Source organism: Scaptodrosophila lebanonensis, unplaced genomic scaffold, assembly GCF_003285725.1.
Source record: "Scaptodrosophila lebanonensis strain 11010-0011.00,11010-0021.00 unplaced genomic scaffold, SlebRS2 tig00000001-arrow-pilon, whole genome shotgun sequence".
NCBI lineage: Eukaryota > Metazoa > Arthropoda > Insecta > Diptera > Drosophilidae > Scaptodrosophila > Scaptodrosophila lebanonensis.
In genome coordinates, this window is record NW_022060529.1 from 10,056,707 (window position 1) to 10,079,405 (window position 22,699).

Sequence of the window (22,699 nt, forward strand, 5' to 3'; positions counted from 1 at the left end):
CCAACACAAATACTACTATACTTGTACTTGTGTATTGCTAAAGACAGCAAGAAGCATTGCTGAAAAAATGCCATGTAAGTGGCAAGTACAAACAACTACATACATACAACAAATTGGTGAGTTGAACAAATTGCTAACAATTGATGAATGTCTGTTAATGAGACGCTATGCGGCGCATAAAGAAAAATTCCGCGCAACTAAACTCTGTCAAAATGCGGAGGAAAAATGGAGAAAATGGGAAGCATGTGGCATGGATGAGATGTTTGAGTTGTGCGATGAATGGAAAACTAGGCGCCAGACCTGGACGATCTGAAAGCAAAGCCTTGCAACGAGTTCCACACGGCTGTCTCAACTGATTTCTGTATATATGTATATTTATATACATAAATAGGTTTTGCCGTTACACACACACACACACACACACAAAGCTACTCATTCCCAGGCAAATCGAAGAAAGCAATCTGTGTAAAAGTAACGTAGTCATTAATCATTATCATATAAACATCAATTGGTGTTTAGAGTGTTGTATGCCGGCAGGGGGGCGCGGGCACACGGGCAGTTGGCCAATGTTATTGATTGGCCATTGAGTCGAAACTCAGCACACACACACACACACACACACACACACTGACATACTCATGTCGATTTGAATCGAATCGAAAGACGACAGGCCCCAAAAAGTAAGCACCAAAAAAAAAAAAAAACAACAAAAACGAAGAAAAAAGAAATTGTAATGAAATTTTCCGTAAATATAAAAATATATACACACACTCTCTCACTTCAGTCAGACACACTCTTAAGTAGAATGAAAAATTTAATTTATAACTGTATATTTTCGCTTTTTTCAACATCCGTCAATTGGCCTGAAATGACGTGTTTTTCATTCGCTTATTTATTTATTTCTTCTTTTTTGTATTTCGCCACTTTTTACCCCTGATTTTGTGTTCAAAGGTTTCCCGGAACAGAACAGCACAGCACAGCGCGGCTTCAATATCGACATCAACATCAACATCGTCGCCGTCGCCGTCGCCGTCGCCAACTTCTTCGTAGTTGTATATAAAAAGAAAATGTAACTCAATTCAATGCATTAAGGAAGAAATCATTTTCTGTTAACCAGACTGCAAAAAGAGCACAAAAGAGCCAAAGAGCCAAGCCAACCAACGGGCCAGTGGGCCAGCGAGCAAATGAAATAAAAAGCCCCAACTATTGACAGAGTGAAGGAGCGAGCTGCTGCGACGCATGCCTCCACTTTGGGTCAGACCACTTCGTTTCCCTCACCCCAACACAAATCAATACAAAACGGAAAAGAGGCGAAACCCAGTAAGACAAATTTTCGGAAAATTTGGGAAGTGAGTTTGGCAGTCAGGAGCATGCGGCACTGCCACTGCCACTGCCACTGCCACTGGCACCTAATGAAATCGCCAATCGCCAATTGCCAATGGCAGCTCTACTTCCACCAGAGAGAAAATAAAATAAAATAAAATGCCACACAAATTACTCGTAATCAATTTGTCATAATAGCCTAAAAGGCATTTAGTGTGCCCAGCAGCGACAACAACAAAAAAAAAATGAAAATGCCAAATGCTGCCAGTCTCAATGGCCCAGTCATTTGAGAGCATGCTCACAGCCTTGACTCCTTGCACTGCCAATGTAACGTCTAAGGATCAGCGCTTAAATGGACCGAAAATCTTTAACTTGAAATTTTCCATAAGTACACACACACACACACACACACACACATGCTATATATGTATATATAATTACACGCACATGTGCACAACCAAAGACAAAGAACGAAAACTGAGACTGGAAATTTTTTGGTTAATAAGTAAATAGGCTGGGCAGTCCAACGACTTTTGAGTTTATGGCCAACGACGCCACAGCGTCTCGACTGGTAATAATGTAAGCCCCATTTAACTAGAAGAGGAGTCTATACACTGGGATGAACATTTAGGACTTTGAAACTTCTTTGAAACTAGCACTAAATATGCGACATTCAAAAAATTAATATACATTTAACTTATACAATGTATGGCCTGTTAACTTTGCTCTTCTGAGCTCCTAAAAGTCATCTGATACGCTTGATTGGTGCTTTAGTTGTATTTTAGTGGAAATGGAATGAAATTCGTTTTAGTTTCAATAAAAAAGTTTAAGTAAAGAAAATTCGTGGTTTTTAAATTCTTGTTCATTTCTTTTTGTGGAGAAAAACTTACATGCTTACATGTGTAATGTAATCTGCATTGTTAATAAGTTCCCGATAAATACAAGAATTTAGAGTGTGCAAAAAGAACTCTTTGAAAGAAGAAGAATTTAATAAACAAAAGCTATCTTCCAAAGTCTAAGTAGATAGTCATCCTTATAATGTTGATGTATTATATTTTATGTACATATATATTTTTTATTATTTGCGGCATTTATATTTAGTCTCTTGTAGTTATAAAATAAAAACGTCCTTATGAATTTTATTCAGTTCCTTGAATGCCTTGGTTCCGAAAGCGCCCAAACTAGCCCCAGAACTTTGTCAGTGTACGAACCCTGTCAGTGTTGGAATTTATCACTCATATGGGTGGGTGCAGAGGAACTTATTCTCATTAATATTTCATATTTTATATTTATTTAAAGTTTTTTTTAGCCTTGATAAAACTGTGAGGGTAAGGCTCGCCCACATTGACAAAGACGAAGGCAAAGGCAAGTGTGCTTATCTCTCCGTCGCTCTCGATGAAGTCAGAGTCGGGCCGAATATACTTGTACATATCTGTGCCTTTGCCTTAATACTATGTCGTTCTTGTTGTTGTTGTTGTTGTTGACTTTTTTATCAACATTCTTGGATACGCGTGCCCTTCGCACGCAGCGTGTTGCCATCAATCATTTGGCAGTGGAGGCTTCGGCCTATGCTGACTAGTATTTATATTTAATTTCTTTTCAATTCGGTTAAATGCAAGTGGGTCGTGCGACTTGGTGGCGTCGAATACGACAAGCACTGGCTTGTTTTTTATGCCGTGCAGTTTTTTTTTAGCACACTGCCCTACACTTATTACATGCCGCATCCAAATGCCCAAGATCCACAAAAAGCCAGTTTGATAAATGGCTTCCTTTCTTTTATTGTGAGCGTCTTGTTGTTTTTATTCGAGAGGGATACTCGAGCCCATTGCATATGAATATAGTGTGTAATTTTATTTTTTATTAATTCTCTTCTTTTTGTTGTTTTTCCGCGAGTCTGCGGGCGAATCAAATTTGTAACCACAGTTTCCAATTTGAACGCTACAGAGACAGAATCGTGTTAACATTTTGACACAAATGGCAGATGCGTGTCCTGCCGCTGCTTCTTCCACTTCCACTTCCACGCCCACTGCCACATTCAATTTTATAGATTTTCAATTTTCCCATTTCGATTTAATAGAATTTTACAGCAAACGAGCTGGAGAGCTTCAATTTTCTTAATGCAATTGCACACAAAGTGCAACTTTGTCTCTAGTGTGTGGAAGAAGCGCGTCAATTAATGCACTCAACGCACACACGCATACACTCGCACAAGTATACAGTAATTGCTCGAAAACATTCATTTTCATCAACTTATTTATTAGTGTTGCACTCCGAGTTTTTAGAATAATATACCGGAACAAATTTTGTAGTGGATTTTAAACCAACTTGACTTGACTTGACTTCAAACCTTAGATATAGCTCAGGATTGCAATTACTTGTATGGCAATGTTTATAAAGAAAATCTTACTATATAAAAAGTATCTTTTAAAGACCCGCTGTTTATCAAAATAATAAGCTAACACAGATAGCACTGGGTATATGAATATGATTATTAATATTGTGCAGCTACTTGTACAAAAATACTTCAAATATTTTGAATGATATAACATTTTTCAAATAGTTAGAAAGATCTGTATTCTTTACATAAAATAATTCATTTATAAATAAATAGAAGTTGTTTGAAACTTAGCGTTGCCCTTGGAAATCAAGGCGTCCTAATTTCCGAGCGACTACTGTATTTACACTGAAGTGTCAAAAGATCTCACCATGCGAGACAATGCAGAAGGTTTACGACCGTGGAGGGTGTGTGTGTGTGTGTGTTTGTGCATGCGTGTGTAAATTGGTTTTTGGGCTTGCCTTCGCGCCCAAATGACAGTGTGAAATAACTCAAATCTTAGATGGAAATAGGGGTGGGTAGGGGAGGGGAGTACTGTTGAAACGCACCCATCGGCATTGGCCGTAGCTGTGGCTCTGCCTCTGCCTCTGGCTCTGGCTATTGATGTGGCTGTGCCTGTGGCATCGGTAGCATCAGCACATCAAGGGGTGCCTCTGTTTCGAAATGCATTCGCTTCCCATACTCATACCCATACCCATATCCAAGCGCGAGCCCAAGCCCAACAAGCACTTCAACAAATGAGCATAGAAAGCATTTTTGGTGTTATATGAGCCAAAGCTAAATCGAATTGGGGGCAGGGGGACAGTACGTAGGATGAGCGGGAGCTGTTTGAACGGGTGATTAACATATGGCGGCGAGGGCAACATACTGAGAGGCTTCCAAATGCCCCAACATAATGGAACGGACAGAGCGGACAGACAGTCAGACAGTCAGACAAACGATTGCATTGCCCAAATGTTTCTTGTTTTGTTTTTTCACTGAATTGGGTGTGAGTGGCGGCCAATGTTGCGGCAGTGGAAACAACACACTTTAAAGGAAAAAATTGATTTAAAATACGTATTTGATAGGCCCAGTGGATGACACAGCGCTTGATTCAACGCTTCGTATGCGTCACAAGCCCTACACGAGACTCATAAACAAGCATTAACAAAGAAAGGCCTGGCCGATATGGCCCACCATCGTATTGTCGTTGACGATGTCGCTGTTTATCACCCGCCAGTCGCAATCAGCACCAGCAGTGGTGCTGCACACAGGAAGTTCGACGATCCTGACACGTCCACAGCAAGCACTTCCCAAGTCGCTGTGCAAGGCCAACGGCGCCACTATCAGCCAGTCACCCAGTCAACCAGTCAGTCAGTCCGTTTAAGCACGAAATTTAGCACTCAACGCTAAAAGGGGATAACATCACCACCACGCCCAGGCCATCAGGGCGGCGTCTCGAAACAATTGTAAACATCAAATAAAAATAAAAAAAAATGAAGGAAACATACAGGCGAAACGAAATATTGAGAAATAATGTTGGCAAAGGCAAAGAAAAACAATCATATCGGCTTAGTTTTTGCCTTCAGCAAATGTCGACGACAACAACAACAATCGTCGCCATATGTGTGCAGCCAGCCCTTTTATGGGCAGTCACTCAGACAGTCAGTCGGACTACTGGTCCGGGCGACCCACACACACACACACACACACACACACACACAACCTCATACTCACACACGCATGTGTGAAATTGCTTTTATATAAAGTAGCAAAACAAAATCCTTATCGTCGCTTTTAGGAATTAGCGGCGGAAGCCTTTTTTTCTCTGGTCGCACGCATACTAAAATCCACAAAGCGGCGCATGGAATGTCAACTAGAGCCGCAGGCTGTTAGCTATTGTTGCTGTTGTTGTTGTTGCTGTTGCTGTTCTCGGGCATTTCCGAATTGTGCGGGACTATGGGCTTTGGTTGACTATAAATTCATATAAAAATAGAACAAGGAGCATACATATGGCGCCCACTCTCCACTAGACCGAAGGCCCTGTTATCACTTATCAGACATCATGCAGACGACAGCGAATGTAAGCAGCCATTCATTGCCTTTCTTAGCCAGGCTTAGTGTCTAAGGTTGTGTACGGATGCTGCGGTTCCTGCTCCATGCTCCATGCTCCATGCTCCCTGCTCCCTGCTCATCGACCTATGGCAAAGTTCAAAGCGGCCAGCCAAAATGGCGCTTCAAATGTCGTTGTTTATTTCCGCTGCCCTTGCATACCCTTGCAAAGGGTATTGCGCCTTTGTTCTGATATTTGCAACGCCTTAAAGGACACATGCTAAACCCATATGGCAGGCACATAATTGATCAGTTTATCTAGCTGTGTTTATATAGCCATGCGCGTGTATTGTGTATCAGCTTAGGTTCCTTTTGTTGCTTGTAAAATGATTTGTTTGTTTTTCTCAATTATTTTGCAATTATTCTGCGAACCATTATATGATAAGTTAGTACACTTTCTAGAGTGTATAAGCTTCGGCGTGCCAGAGCTGGAATCCACCTTTTCATTCGCCCTCCGAATTGAGGGAGTATTATGTCAAAAGAAAATGTTATTTATGTCTGTGGATCTCAACTGACAATCAACAGATTACAAATAAATGGCAAGCGCCGAACAATTACGACAGGAACATGTGGCAGAACAAAATAGAATTGTCGAACCATTTTAATGGGACGCACATAAAATGTTATCAGTTGCTGCAATTCTGGGCACTGGTCCTTTAATTATGTAGTTCAAGTCTGGGTCTAATCAAGCGTGTAGCGGCAAACTTTGAGCTGCCGCCACCATATCAATTAATCAGCTGCCAATCGACGCCAAATGCTGATGTAGCATGCTTTGAGGCGCTTTGATTTGTTTTAATTGCTTGTAAGTGTGTGAGCAAGGGTGTGGGTGTGGGTGTGTGTGTCAACTGCTTTAATATTGAGCCAGAGCAACAATGGCAGTAACTAGACAACAACCACCAAGCTACCAGCCCAGCGATTGACACACATTTTTAACACAAAATTTGTACGCCTTGTTGTGTGTGGCTGGGTGGCTGGCCGGGCAGGGCAGGACAGGGCAGGGCACAAAACATTTTTAGGCATGACACCCTCGCACTTGGCTAAGGCAAACAAAGCCAAATGCCAGACAGCCAGCCGGTCTAACACGCACACACACACACACACACACACAAACACACTCTTTAAGAGTTCCCACTTATTTTGGCAATGTCGACATCAAAACATCCCCCTTGGCAACGACACGAGCTCGTTTCTCGTTTACAATTCCAAGAACGACGCATTTATTTTTGATAAATAATATACCACACAAAAGTGTGTAAGTGTGTGTGTGTGTGTGTGTGTGTGTGTGTTCCAGTCAGACTGCCTGCCTGCCCCTTTCTTCGTCGACCCCCTCATTGGTACACATGTGCGCACACATCAAGCAAATTAAACAAACGGCAAGTGTGCAAAATTTAAAATACAAAAATTCCAAATTTTTCATACAATTTTCGCTAAACTTTTCAACCATAATTTGTGGGGTTGCTTCTCTCAATGGTGGTTGTTAGCATGATTGCTGTAATATTTGCACTGTCCGTTGCCTTTTCTTTCTTTTTTTCCGTTTGAAACTTTTGCAAATTTTCACGTTTGCCACCCAAACATGAGGCGAAGATATTTGAATTGGGCGCCCTTGGTTTGTTTACTTACTTACTTACTTGAAGGAATTGAAAACAATTTGTATTTATTTACGAAAATTTACATACAAATAAAACAATAAGTGTGCAATTGGCTATGGCATAATGAAATTGTGTTGTTGTTCTTTCGCTCAAATGATTTTCAAAGACAATTGCTTGCGAATGTGGCACGTGGCAGGCTCACTGTATCGCTAGGAAATGAGTTGGAAGCTGCTGCGCAGTCGCTCTCGAATGGCCATTAGAGTTTATGAGACCGACTTGTATTATTAAAAAAGGATTAGCTGCTGGTCGTAGGACAAAAAACAAAAAGAACACAAAACCTAGAGTACAACAACAACAGCGAGATTGACCCGAACAGCACAACAGCTGCACAAACGCGTTAAACAAAGTCCTAGACCAAAGTCGAACAATAAGTTCAAGTTTTCCCGAAGAGCGGACAAAACTTTTTATGACTAGAAATTTTTCGGATGCCGTAAGCAATAAAGATTAATTTCGAGCATAAAACGCAGGCCGCATCGGCTCAGCTAAATGCGCTGTCTCTCTCTATTTCTACTCCAAACTCTACCACGTTCGCAACTTGGCCAAAAGGAGGCAATAAAAAAGCTCTTGCGAGAATCAATCAATATTTGGAACATTTTATTGGCATGCCATGAAAATACGCAATTTGTATGGGCCGGAGCGCCTAGGCGTCTACCAAACTGGGCAGAGGAAGTGCAGCTTTAATGGGATATACACATCATGGATACACATACCCGTACTATACAAGTGTATACTATGCTTGTATAGAGGAAGGAATCGCAGCAAGGCACAGCTGGAGGCTGTCGTTTAAATCAGCAAATATGTAGAGGAAATTAACAGCAACCCACACTCGTACTCGCATGTGTGTTCAAAAGAACCCCACGCGCCAGATTAGCACACACACACACACACAAACACACAACCAACTCCTTAACAAGCTCAAACACAGGCAATGGCAACGGCAGAGCAGAAAAACACAACTGTAATTAATACGAAACATATCCACTCATTACTAAGAGACTTTATCAACGGCGCACATCTTTGAACGAAAAGAGCAAAGAGCAGTGGCAGCATCGGCAATGGAGTATCGCATTCAAGGAGGAGTAGGACTGGGGGTGCAGAAACCAACGCACAGTGTCAAACTATGGCAATCTTAAGGATTAATACAAGTTTTATTTTATGATCACCCTTTCTACACTGCGCCTTAAATACATAGTACTTATATGCGACACAAATTGAAGTGAATCGGTTCAGGAATCGTTCCAAATCGATAACGATTCAAATCCTGCTTCGATGTTCAGCTGTTTGGTTCGGGTTGTGGTTCCGATTTCTGATCCTTTTTCAGTTCATGTACTAATTCTTCTCTGATCATTATCTTTTTTGGGCGTGGGGCATAGGGCATCAACAGATTCTCAATGCAATTTGTAATGTTTTCTGAACTATAATAAACGAATCAAGATTCTCAGAAAACTTGCAGAGGAGTTCATTTTTGAAATGAGGGAAAATTAACTATTTTGCCAAAAAGAATGACGAAAATTATTGAAAATATAAATATGATGTATTTAAATAATAATACTTGTAGTTTCAAATCAAATGAGAGCAGAAAATTTCAAACTACAAGTATTACAAAACATTTTAAAACCAACTCTTTGAAACTAGCTGTATACTTAAGTAATTCAGTTAGATGGAGTTCATTAAATTTATATTCAAAGATACTCTAGTGCCATAGAATTCGAGTGGAATGAAAAATGTGCCACTGTGCAACGTCTGCCGGCAATGGCAATGGCAACGGCAACGACAATACTGACTGCTCAGTGCTGTCTGTCAATGGAACCTTGGTCTGTGGGGCAATGATGGGGCCGAGAAGAGTGTTCCTACATCCTCGGCACATAATGAGGCACTGGCAGACTGGCAGAAACAGTCTGCGAGGGCGAAGATGAGGGCGAGCTGGCGGAAGGACGGACGTACAAAGGAGATGCCAACTTGATGTATGGCTCTAATAAATACAAATTTATCAGTAAGCAACCGAAGCATACATAATTGTACAACCAATTAGGAACGGATATAATTCAAACTTAAAGCACAAAAGCTAAACAAATTTACCAACTAATGAAAGCCGAGACAACAGGCAACATCCAGCCCATAGTTGTTGTTAGACCGCCCACACACACATACATACATACATAAATAAAGACCATACAGATACATTTATAACCGTTAGCTAGTAAGTGTATTTACTCCTGCCTAACAGAGAGATTGAGGTTTTGCGAGACATTTGCGCCTTGGTTTGACGTTTGGTTTTTCATTGCTCGGGGGCCGATCACTTGTATGATAAAAGACAAAAGTCAAAAACTAATCAAGATTTATAAGCTACTCGTATGTCAGTGGCACTGGAACTGGTACTGGGACTGGGACTGCGACTGACACTGGACTGGGATTGGGACTGGGACTGGCGCCTGCATTAGCTTGTGGGAATCCTTAGCGTACAGGTGGCTGCCGCTTTATGCTGACTTCGATGGTGAGTTGCATGCACGCTTTGAAATATGAGCAGCACACGGCACACGACGGTGGATAGAAGGAAGAAGGGGCCGGGAGGTGGGAATTGGAAGTTGCAAGTCCGTAGACGGTAGACGGCAGACGGCAGCCGGCAACTCAATTATGCGCAATTTAGACGAGCTGAGTCTTGGCTTTTCCGGTCGCCTTTGTCGTCATTGCTGTATGTTTGCTGTTGTTGCCGCCCCTCTGCTTAATTGTAGGCACATGTCGCTATGTTCGCTATACACACATAGGTAGCTATGCAAAATCCCAGGGTTGCGGGTTGCAGCCTTAGCTGCCGTGCGAATTATGTGACGCCTTAGCAGCTGTGCAGAATTTTCCCCTAAACAGCAGCACCAACAACAGTGGCAAGTGTTGGGACATGTTTGTATGTGTCTGTGTCTGTGTCTATGTCGGTGTGTATGAGTCCTTTGTGCGATTCGGTGTCATATGCTGCTAATTGCCGGTTAGCACTGCTCATATTCGTATTAAATAACACACTGATTATAGTAATTATATCAATTTCCTCTAGTAGAGCTCTTACATCCAAAAGGACAAAGGAACCCAAATTCAAGCCAAAGACTGGAGACAAAAGCCTAAAGAGCTTACTTGAATATTCCATTTCTAATAATGTCATAATGTTATCTTAGAACACTTATAATGGTTTTAAAACAAAGGAATACATTTTTTGCATTGCAACTTTGTAACTTCAAATTAGTTCGTTAGCCACTTTGTGAATGAAATCAATTAACTAAATGAAGTTCAAGTAAAATCTTGAATAATTCAACAAATTCCGAGATTTTAAAATTTTAGGGGAATCTAATTTGTATTGCAAAGCTTTTTTAACAACATCTAAAACTGTTTATTTAGCAGGATTGACTACTACAAATAATTAGTATAAGCATAAAAATAAACAGCATTATCGAGTTCATAAATCCTTTGAAAAACATAATCAAATTTTTGTAAAAAATGCAAAATTTGATTTTAAGAAGATTCGCTTGAATATTTGGAAAGAGTATTAACATATCACTTTTAAGATATTTAAAGAAAAAAGGTTTAATCAAATTTCTTCGTCTAATACTTATGTGGCATTGTGCGAAATTTCTTAAAGCCTCAGTTTGTATAGTTTTTCTTGCTTGTCTTTATTCGACTTTTCAATAATATTTTTAAAACAATTTTTGCAATGAGGACACAGCTTGAACGATGTAATTAATATAATAATCATATATATTAAAACAAATAATTAATTTGTAACTCGACACGGGGGGATTTCATTAATTAATTAACTGGCGCGTTTGATAGTATGAAATTTGTACAACAATAATTGATTTCCAGTATTGTATGTGAAATAAAAAAAGCGTAATTAATTAATTAAAATGCTTACAAAAGTGCAAACCTTTACAGTCAAATATTTCGTTTGCAAATGTTCCATTATTCAATACATTTCACAAGGTATGTAAATTGTATATAAATCTAGAAATGTCTCTACATATAACAAATACGAACTATGCAAAATATTAAATGGCGTATAAATTACATCAGTTTTAAATAAGGAAGCATTTGAATGATTTGTGATTAATCACGAAGGAATGAAAAAACATTTGGAAATGGAACTAGACGTTAATTGTAGATTGTCGTTTTGACAAAGAGAATATCGGCTGTACTTCGACTAGTCGGAAACGCATGAATATTTGATGAGCCATAATAATGCGGAAGAAGTATAAAAACTGCAATGATTCCCACAACACGTGCTCATCACTACTACGAGCTACTCAAAAGTAGCTTCTGCCTCGCTTTTAGTTTCTAGGAGGCCCCCACAGTCGCACAATCTCAGACAGCGAGTTGGCCACGTTATAGTCGGCAGAGGGAGAAGGTCCTGTGAAATCATAAACTGCACGTAGTCGGCTGCAAGCAGCGAGCAATGTGCATTATGGCAATGTCACATACATTTATATGTATATTGTTAAATGTAAGATATACCCGCACACACACACACACACACACACAAACGTAATACATACACACGGATAGTACACAATCCTTATTATGCGCATAAATCCACAATGTCTAAAAACATTTCGCATGCCCGATTCCGAGCGAACCCAAGCCCAAGCCCATCTCCAACCCCGCCCGCACATCCACAGACGGTTCGCATGTAGCGCTCTAGCACGTTCACAATAACTGCCAAGCAACCCACAAAAACTATAAAGGATATCCCATAGACTCACACACACAGACACACAAGTGCGAATGTGAGCGCGCACATTTGATGATTAATTGCAGCCAAGATGATAAATGATTGAGGGTAATAGGAGTAGCAGCAGCGTTGGCAGTCAAAGTAGTGCGACGCTTTCGACTCCCTCCCCTCTCCCTGGCGCTCTCCCTCTCCCACTCTACACGTACAACAACACCGCCACCCCCACAGCCATCTCAATCTCCCTGGCTCGGCATAGTGGAACACAAAGGGAGAGCATGCCGTCTGCAATGGCAAGCATTTAGGAACCCGCACGTCTAAGGCCCCCGAACCATATTTTCAGCAATTGCACGTATTTGGGATTTCTTTTTTGTGCTGCCTTTGCTATTTTTCAAAAAATTTTCGTTGCGTCGTTTGCGTTTAGGTCCGTGGCGCTGCCCTCGACTTGGTGGGTGTCTCCTCATCCACATCCACATCCACATCGTCCTTGTCGTACTCATCGTTCTCATCGCCATCGCCATCGCCATCGGCTGCGACGTGTTAGTCAATGAAGGCGCAGGATCTATCCATGTACTCGTAAGTAAGTGGGTGAGCACGAGAGTTGGGTGAGTTTGAGTTACTACTCGTACTAATGTTGTTGTTCTTGCTCGTTTGGCTTATTATGTGTACATGTGTGCGTGTGCGTGTGCGAGTGTGTCTCTTTGTGTGTGTTAACGTCTGTCTTCATGAATTTCGAACGCTCGCATCGCATCGCTTTTTTGGGTTTCCTCTCAGTGCCAGTGCCTTGGCCGTACGTGCCATTTTAGGTTTGTTACGTTGTTACGTGCGTGTTAAATGTTAACTGCTGATTGCATATTGTGTGTGTGCTGATATATCTATGCATGTGTATGTGTGTGTGTGTGTGTGTGTGTGAGTGCGTGTTGGTGTGGCTGTCTGATTTTGGCACTTGTTTCGCCCTCAAGCAGTAGAAGTAAAAAAATATATAAATGAATGGTAATACATTATTCCATTTTTACATATCATTTGTGCGATTTGTTCGTTCCTTCATTCTTTTTTAAATCCAGCGATAAGTTATTTAATAACACAAAGTCCGCGTACAAATGACAATAAACGCATCATTTAAAGCGATTTAAATACATATATTGTAACCACAAAATGCAAAGCCAACCAGATGAAAAACCCATGTGATAAGCGCATTTAAATTATCGCCGGCATTTCACTTTGAGCGCTGCAATCAAATCCGCTTAGATGCAAAATTAAAACCAATAACTATAAAAGCGCAAAATATACAAATTCTATGTAGTAGGTGTGGTTAGTGTGCATGCATGTGTATGTATGTGTGTGTATGTATATTCAACATTCAGATGAAATTAACAACAAATAGAGAAATGTGCACGATTAAAATTTGGTTTGCAGAGTGAGCGGCAAAGCGTGTTTTTCCATAATGAAAGAAAAATACAAAGTATTACATTCTGGTGGAAAACGAATGCGAAACGAAATCAATTCACAGCATATAAAATGAAATGAATTAAGGACGCACACAAAAGCGCTGTGGGTGGGGATTGGAGATGTGCCGCAAATACAATCACGAACAGTTTTTAATATTTCTAACAAATTTTTTGATTCAATTTATGTTATTTTCTTATACGCGAAGCAGCTGCGGCGTTCTTCACTTTTCGGGTTTTCTTCCGGTTCTAAATCGTATGTTTTTTCCAAAATATTTAAAATGCTTGTTAAGAAAGACAACTAACTATCATGTACTCATATATAGTAATTAGAAAAACAGCTATAATTCTTTACAGACAGAATGTTTCCACACATATCTTAGAAACTTAATTTTCAAGGCTTTCTTGCAAATTTGGACGAATTTGCACAATTTGTACGTCCAATAATTTATATTAGCAATGATTCTGGGTCCGATTCGAGTTCCCGAACTGCGGTACTGCTTTTGGTGAAGGTTCTATCACTGCAATCTCTTCTTTCCAAGAGCACAAATATTATTCCAGTCCATATAAGATTTTAACTCAAAAATGAATACCAATATTAGTTTTGATAAATCATTTTCTCAATATAAATGTATTAAATGGTATAAAAACTATTGACTTTAGTTATAAAGAGTAATTTATTCGATTTATTCTCATGAAAATATTAGAAATTTCATTTAATGTGTGTACATTTATTTTTTTTTTACTTAAGTGGGTTTTCTATATTCCAGCATAGTACTTAATAATGTTTTATTGAAAAAAGTTTACACCTTTCTTTATTTATACAAATCACGTATGATCACGCTCCGCTCACGCCCATCTCTAGCGGGAGTCGCTGAATTTATGATTGGGTAGTTGAGTGGCTGGTTGCTTGGTTGGCGCTGTGGTTTCTGGGCAAACGAATCTATGCGCTGCTACTATTTATTTTTGTAAGCATATTGTATTTTTGCTTGCTTAAATAGTTTAGCTTGAGCTGAAGCAGCAACATAAACATACACAGACACACACACACACACACATAGCATACAAATGTATGTCTGTAGAATGAATTACATACACATTTGGATAGAAAAATATGCGTGAGTTGCTCACAGCTGTCGAAATGGAATTATGCAAAAGGAGAAACGCATGACAAGTGTCTGCAACATAATGTGGAAAGCAGCAGCAGCAGCAGCAGCAGCAACAACAATAACAGCAACATACTATATACATACATGTGTAATAACAATAACACATAGAGATGAATGGACAGACACACGCACACAAACTCTCGTCCATATAATAACAATTACAATTACAATAAAGAAAACACACAAACAAAAGCCAAATTGCCAAACTAGGGGAAACAAAACGCAGCGGAAGCAAGCGGAAGTCAACGGAAATAAGCAAAACATCCGTCGCTTTGCGCAGTGTTCTAATTATGTGCTCAGCATACAGTGGAAATAGCAAGGGGAGGTGTCGGAGGGAGGAGGGCTTAAAGAGGGACAGGCCAGGGACTGACAGACATTTGTTTGATGTTTTCATTAGCCTGACATGAACAATTCCGCTTCGATTTGTGACAGCATTAAAACTTACGCAATTGCCCACAAGCGACTAAAATCTGAAGCAGCTTCACGACCCTCCACGACCCCTCCACCTCTTCCTGGACGAGAATTGCAGCACTTACGAGACCTGTACTTTACCTGTACTGTGTCACCCAGCGAGACGGCTCCAAAGTTTATTTTAATGCTGCAATTTAAAGTTTTTGCGCTGTGCTTTCGAATGGAAGCGGCAGGGAGAGAAAGTTGGAGGCTGGTGGGTGGCTGGCCTGAGCTGACTAGCTGGCTGGAGCCGTTAAGAAGTCAACCGAAAACTGCAGAGCTCAGCAACGCAACAACAACAACAACAACAGGAGCAGCAGCAGCACCAGCAGCAAAAATACAAAAACACAAAAATATACATACAAATGACGACTGAGCTGCAGTTTTTGAAAACTTAACTTATGCAAAAATGTGTACTCAAGTTCAATTAAAACTTTTTAAGTTGTAGAAATTAAACGAGTGCATTGCGACTGAAGCGGAAAATTGTTTTGGGCCCGCACTCTGCTGCCACCTAGAATTTAAATGTTAAACAAGCTCAAATGTTTTGTTATGTCATTTAAATGACTAAATACAACTACGTTTTCAAACATACACGTACATACATATAGGAGTACATATGTACACAGGTATTTAATTAAGCAACGCACTTCAAAGTGCGGGGCACTGGGCCAACCACTCAAAGCTGAAATTCCAAACCAAATCGGCGAACGTTGCGATAAGATAAATTCATATGCGGTAATATCGCTATATACCTATATACATATGTAAGTAGTATATATGTACATATTTATATTTGTATGTGTGTTTTTAAATGCAGCTTTATAATAGGTATGTGCGGTATTTGTTAATAATAATTAAACAAAATTAAATGGGTATTTGAAGTATGTTGGGGCACAAGCGAAACATACGAGCAGAAGCATGCTCCAACCGCGACATGACTTTGCAGGCCTTAAACGAAACAAGTTAGCACCACTACCATCAGAACGCAGGCACACAGAGCACCTCACATTCCACTCCGTACCCTTGGCAATCACACAGTCAGGGAAATGATGCCGTTGCTTCAAACTCTTTGTAGCTATGCAAATTAATTTCAAAAATTTATTTTCCCATTCCACCAACGTCGAGCTGAAAGCATTCGCATTTTCATTTGTGCGAAAAATCGAAATTTCAGCGCAAGTTTTGTTTAGAAATACTTGAGATTTCAATCGGCCATTGCGGTCTGTGCGTAGCGCAGATACAAATACAGATGCAGATACAGATTCAAATACAAACACATATCGAAAAATTATTAAAATAAATAAATAAGAATGCCCGAATCGGTTGTTCGACCATTCGCGCGTACAAAGACACAACATTGTTTGGGGGCCATTGTTGGCTTCGAAATATTCTGACTACACAAATAAACAAAGGCGTGTTATATAACTGCCGAACAATGGATTACGGACGGTAGCGAGGCACAGTGCTTACATGTTCCTAACTTGTGGAACTTTTTCTACTCAATGTCTACCAGTTTTTTCTTGTTCTTTTTTGTGAGTTTGTAACTAAACAAAAAACTCCTATCATATGATTGTATCACCGGAAGTGTCGAAAATTTTGATGCGGAATTATTCATTTTATGCTATTAATCGAATTTTTACAATATTTAAGTGTTGTTAATAAGTAACGTATGGAAATGAATATAAAAATCAACTTCGAAATGAAAGAATTTAAGCGATTGCTCTTATGTGCTATTACAACCCAACTACCTATTGATGCGGTACGTTAATATTGCAAAAAAAGAATGAAGTTTTATAGCTGCATCGCTTATTTATATTTTTACTTTAATAATTGGACTCTTCCAGACAAAAATCCAGCAAAAATCCCATCAAATCCAAAATGTTTCCAGCCAAAAATTATAATTGTGATTAGGCATCTTTCCTATCGGTATTATAGTTGTCGATGAACAATCAGTTTACTAACTCGATATCAGTGCTTTTGTTGAAATGAAAAATGTTGAATATCGTATATGTTTTTGGCGATTGACGTCCCCATAGACAGACCTTCCCCAATATTTGCAATTGTAGAGTTTTGGAGAGCCCCGAGGTTCATCAAATGGTTATTTAGTCTCTTAACATTTCAACTGCAATTTGGACAATCCGGACCCGAAATGGGGAAAAACAAATTCTAATCAACTTGATAGTTATATTTTAATTTCCAACTTGAATCTTCCTCCAAATATTAATACGAAACAAACTGAATTCTTTGTTTTTTAAAAGTTTTCTTGGGGCCTCATTTTTAATTTGTATACTATACGAGTATTTCTTAGGGTGTTAGTTTCAATTTTTAGTTTTTCTTATCAAATTCTTTCTTTTCCTAAATTGCTTTCAAGCATACTTTGCATTCCAGTAGTAGGCTGGAATGGGCCAAGTTTAAATTTGGAACCACAGTGCGACCTCGATATTTCAATTGGTGGGTGGCAGGTGTGCAGAACCAAAAATATTTCAAACATGCGCAGAGCTAAGTGCCCCATGACCATACCCTTGCCAACTGCCTTAGAGACGCCTTGCCTATTGACCTTTAACGGTAGCTCAGTAACGTCAATGATAAGCGAATGAAATACGACTTTGGTTTGACAGACATAACAGCAACAACAACACCAACAGCAACAACATGTATGCGTCACACGCTACTGCTTCTGTTCTCTGATAAGTGTTATACAGCTTCTGAATAAATTCAAACAACATTCAAAGAAAAGGCTCAAGAAGATATAGCGAATGGAAGCGCCAATCAGCTGTTGTTGATAAGAAAAGCGACGCCGGCCGCTCGGCATTTTATCAAAGCCAGAGCAAAGCGGCAAAAACAATATGAACAACAACAATAAAGAGCAGAAATTATAAAAGCAAAACGAATGACACACATACAGCCACAGCCAGCATTGTGCAATATACTCGTATATAGTTATTTATATATATGCTTCTTCTATATGTATGTATGTATGTATGTCTGCTTGCGAAAATATAATGTATGCCCCCAAATGATAACTGACGGCTGCTGTGGCGGCTTCTTATTTATGGTCGCGTCTATTTTTTGCAAATTGTAGAAACACACACACATACAAGTACATGTATGTGCATATATACTTATATATGCAAACATTTATTTAAAATGCTCGCACCATTTTTTTGTTGCTTATCAACAAAGTTGAGAAGTTTACTTTTAATTTTAGCGCAGAACTGCAAACAGGTAACCAAACCAAACGCATAACAAACAATCGAAAAGAAGAAATCACCTTGAATTTGGGCAGCGAGAATATAAGTCAAAGAAGAAACAGTAATAAGAATTAAAGAATAGCCAGCAAATTTTTTACTTTCGCTTTTTATTTTCGCCCAAACAAAACAAAACAAAATATGGCCAAAAGTGCTTGGCCAGCTACCCGTAGTTGCGCAAAAGTTTCTACTTAATGAAGTGACCAATAAGTCATGGGAGCCAAAGCCCCGATAAAGCGACTGCATTAGCGTATCTGGGTATTATAAAATTCTGAAATAAACCAGTAAATACATATAAATAGAAATTAGTGGGGGCATTGACGTCAATCGCCGTGTTTTATCAATGCTAAGTACAATAGTATTTGAGCTCTTCAGAGAATGAGGTAAGACCGCCACTCCATACAAATCCCATGGTAAGTGAGCAATACATTGACCTGAGAAGCTATTGTGAGGAGCAGTAGGCCATCATTACAGTTAGAATAAACAAAAACTTTCCGTTCTACATCTTAATCAATCTTTTACTTATCGGTCGAAATTGGCGAAGCAAATAGATAGTAGTTCAGTTGCTGCGATTGTCCGAAGGCAGATGGAGAATGTACTTGTATTCGATTTGGAATTGGACTGAAAGTATACAATAACTTTCAGTACCCCCCAGCAGCGATGAGTGTTGTTTTATCAAAGAAAGTCATTGTACTTACTAATAATCAGAACAACCACAATCTGAGAAAAGAAACATGACTAAAATATTAACATTCGTAATCGCAATTGAAATGTTAAATAAAATATTTCAGACTGCAAGAGAAGCCACATAAAAGCTCCAAGTACTGAAATATTATTTGTTTAAGAGATTTCTAAATTCAAATTCAAGTTGTACACTCACTCACTTATGGCTCAAATGTTACAATAAAATCCCATATAATTGTTTTGAATACTGTAAAAGCAAACATCCTTTGTACAAAGTATGAGCTATTATGAGCTCAGGCTGCTTCCATTAAAAAATTAAATATTCTGTAATAGACACAGGACTGGAAAGCCTACCTTTTTGGTATACTATTGAATAAGTTTTAAGTAAGTGGAAATGGATTTAGTCTTTATCTCATTCTGAGGTGGAAGAGCTTCGCTCTTGTTTCAACAATTTTTTTAAATACAAGTATTTCTTTGAGAAATGTACAGGAATGGAAAATAACAATAGCTATAAATTAATTAAAATGCAACAAAAGCATAAAAAAATGAGACGAACAAATATATAAGCGAAATAAAATTTCAGCAAAAGTGGCATATTTAAGTGAAAAATTACTTAATTACTTTTAATTCCACACGAACTGAAAAGCAAAATAACGTTTTATAGAAAACAGCGGCAGCTTTGACTTCCCAATATTTACTTCGAATTTAAAACGAAATTGGAAATGGGGCTGCATGTTTAAATTTAATTTAGAGTTGGGAAAAGCTAATAAATAAATAAATAAAGTTGGAAGGCCAGAACGAGGCTTTTAAAATCTTAAAAATGGTTGGGAAATGGGTTGCTTCTAAAACACACTTACCTGTTGCCATTGATCCTCAATCGATGTCTGTGATGAGAAGTAGCCGGTGGTGCAGATGTGCTCCAATTCATTGAATATGTTTCCGCTCGGTAAGATATCCATGACGTCCTCTGACTGTAAAAACTCTAGGGACTCCGTCTTGAGGCTGTTTTATGTGGCGCCGGCGCCGACTTGTAAATGAAAACAGCTATTGGCTTAGTTACTTATTAATTTATATATTAATCGGTTAATTTGCTGTTGGTGGTAACAACAAATTGTGTTTTGCTTTTGATTTGATTTCGCGCTTTATGTATTTTAAGTATACGTTTCAATTGATTCGATCAGATAATTAGATGTAGTGCAGTGAGCCAGCAAGCCAATTCCAGTGATGGTCGGCTATTTGGCAACTGCTTGAATTTATTTAGGCTAACATCGATTCATTTGCACTTTAAGAGCATTTAGTTAGACACACGCGACTCTAAGATACGAATTACAAATGCAAATGTGGCTTCACGCTTAACACACTTAGAACAAGAACGATTACTATTATTTGTATTATATATATTACTTATATTTTTGCTAGCTTTGATTTGCCGTCACAAAGCTTTTTGGCAAATGTTTCAACACATTTTCTCTAAATACCCATACATACGTGTACGTATATGAATATAGGTAGACATATAGAATTTTCTATTAAGAATTTGGCGCGATGCGCGTTTGTTTTATGTATTTATTAAATTTATGCATATAATTTTATTATCCTAGGTTTGCGGCGACCCTCTTGACGTTGTTTGTGGCTGCAAAATGAGAAAATGGAAAAATATGTATAGTAATTATCTAAAAAGTTTCCCATGTGCGAAATCGGACGTGAGTATATAGGGAAGTAGATTCTATTTTCTTGTAAATATATTCATTTATTTTAGTAGATTTTAGTTTTCCAGATCTGCATACATTTTGCAATATGAAATGCCAATTCTTACGTAATTCGTAAGCTATTTATATACAATAAATAAAAATTTAACTTTAAAACACTAGAAAATTTATCCTAGAATTGTCTTATTCACCAGAAAACTTTGATTAGTGGTAAATAGTTACTGATATCACATGCTGTAATTTTTGATTGCAATTAGTAATAATTAAAAGAAATCGTAAAAAACAATTGCATAAAAACTGTGCAATCGCGATTGTAGTATTTCAAAGTTAACTTTTTACATGCGACTGTAATAATATATTTATTATTAATAAAATAGCCCAGCAACTACTAAATGTTTACTACTCAGTAATTATAAACATCCACCAGAGACTAAGCATCATTGTTTATCTTCTATTCACAACTTTTTAGTATAAATCGCCCACCAAAAAAACACGTTTTGTCAACTAAAAAATCCTCAGAACTTGCGACGAATTTATTATTAATAGAAAGAGCTGAAATTATAAAAAGTTTCTAAGCACATTGCTGACACTTTCCTATCAAAAATCAATATTATTGAGTTAATATTATTGACTATAATACGAATTCCTACTAAATATTTTGACATATGGACTTCAATATGCTTTTAGGTTTACATTAAGGGTACAACCTAGTCATTATTTGCTGTAATAGAGACATTCTCATAGGTGGTGGTTATTGAATAGATTATATATTCGCTGAAAAGGGAAGGGCTCAGTAGGAGTAAAGTAAAAGACAATAGTCGCGGACCGCCGTGCGTCTGTTCGCTTTAGAGTTTTATTGGAGACTGACACTTTTGCTATACATATTCTTTATGCTTACATTCGTATGCAACAGTGACAGATAACTTGTAGATAACATAAGATTATTATCTGCTTATATTAACATGCGTGCATTGGTACTTATGTTTGTATTGATTTTCAACACCCTTCCTCAATGCAAACATGTTTTACAAAAATTTTCAAATCAAATTTAACAGCTTTGTAAAATGAACATGCTTCGCTTTAGGGAGATTTTTCGTTAAAATATCAGCTATCATTTCATTGGTTGATGTATACTGTAAAACAATTTGTTCTTCGTTTACAACCTGTCTTGCAAAATGATATCTAATATCAATATGCTTTGTTCTTTCATGGTGTACAGGATTCTTAGCTAATTGTTGAGCACTTAAATTATCGCCATGAAGAATAGTTGGAGTACTCGAGTCACCGCAGCCAATCTCCACTATAAGACGCCGTAGGTATATGGCCTCCTTACACGCAGTTGAAAGAGCCATATACTCCGCCTCCGTGCTGCTAAGTGCCACGCTGCGTTGCTTTTCAGATCGCCAGGATATGGGTCCTCCAGCCAAGTGGTATACATAGCCAGTATACGACTTGCGATCGATGCGGTCGCCACCCCAGTCTGCATCCACATAGCCGGTAAGGGGTTGTCCACACTCTTTGTAGTGCAACTTCAGGTCCACAGTTGACGCCAGGTATCGAAGCACATGTTTTACACCCACTAGGTGCTCTGCATGCGGATCTTGATTCCGTTGAGCTAACTTGGCAACGGAATGCAATATGTCTGGCCTTGTTGTAAGCGCCAGCCACATTAACTCGCCAATTGAAGACTGGTAGGATGCAATGTCAACCTTTTGACAATGCTCGCTGGTACATATCACTTGGAAACCAGCATCCAGTGGGGTCGCTGTAGGTCTACAGGTCTCGCATCCATGTTCACGCAATATGTCTTTGATGTATTGCGAATTGCTTAGCGAAATTTCGCCAAGCTCACCGTCGCGCTGCACTTCCATGCCAAGGAACAAATGCAGCTCTC

At 38.8% G+C, this 22,699-nt stretch overlaps 1 protein-coding gene across 1 annotated transcript in view; it reads right to left on the bottom strand.

The window, feature by feature from the left end:
• The window catches only part of LOC115633595 (Krueppel-like factor luna), a 176,578-nt gene extending 156,282 nt beyond the window's left edge, over positions 1–20,296 (bottom strand). Inside the window, exon 1 of the mRNA XM_030531041.1 lies at positions 19,954–20,296. Within this exon, the coding sequence (XP_030386901.1) occupies positions 19,954–20,055 (102 nt within the window). The 5' untranslated portion in view covers positions 20,056–20,296. The remainder of the gene's footprint in view (positions 1–19,953) is intronic.
• Between the last annotated feature and the right edge of the window lie 2,403 nt (positions 20,297–22,699).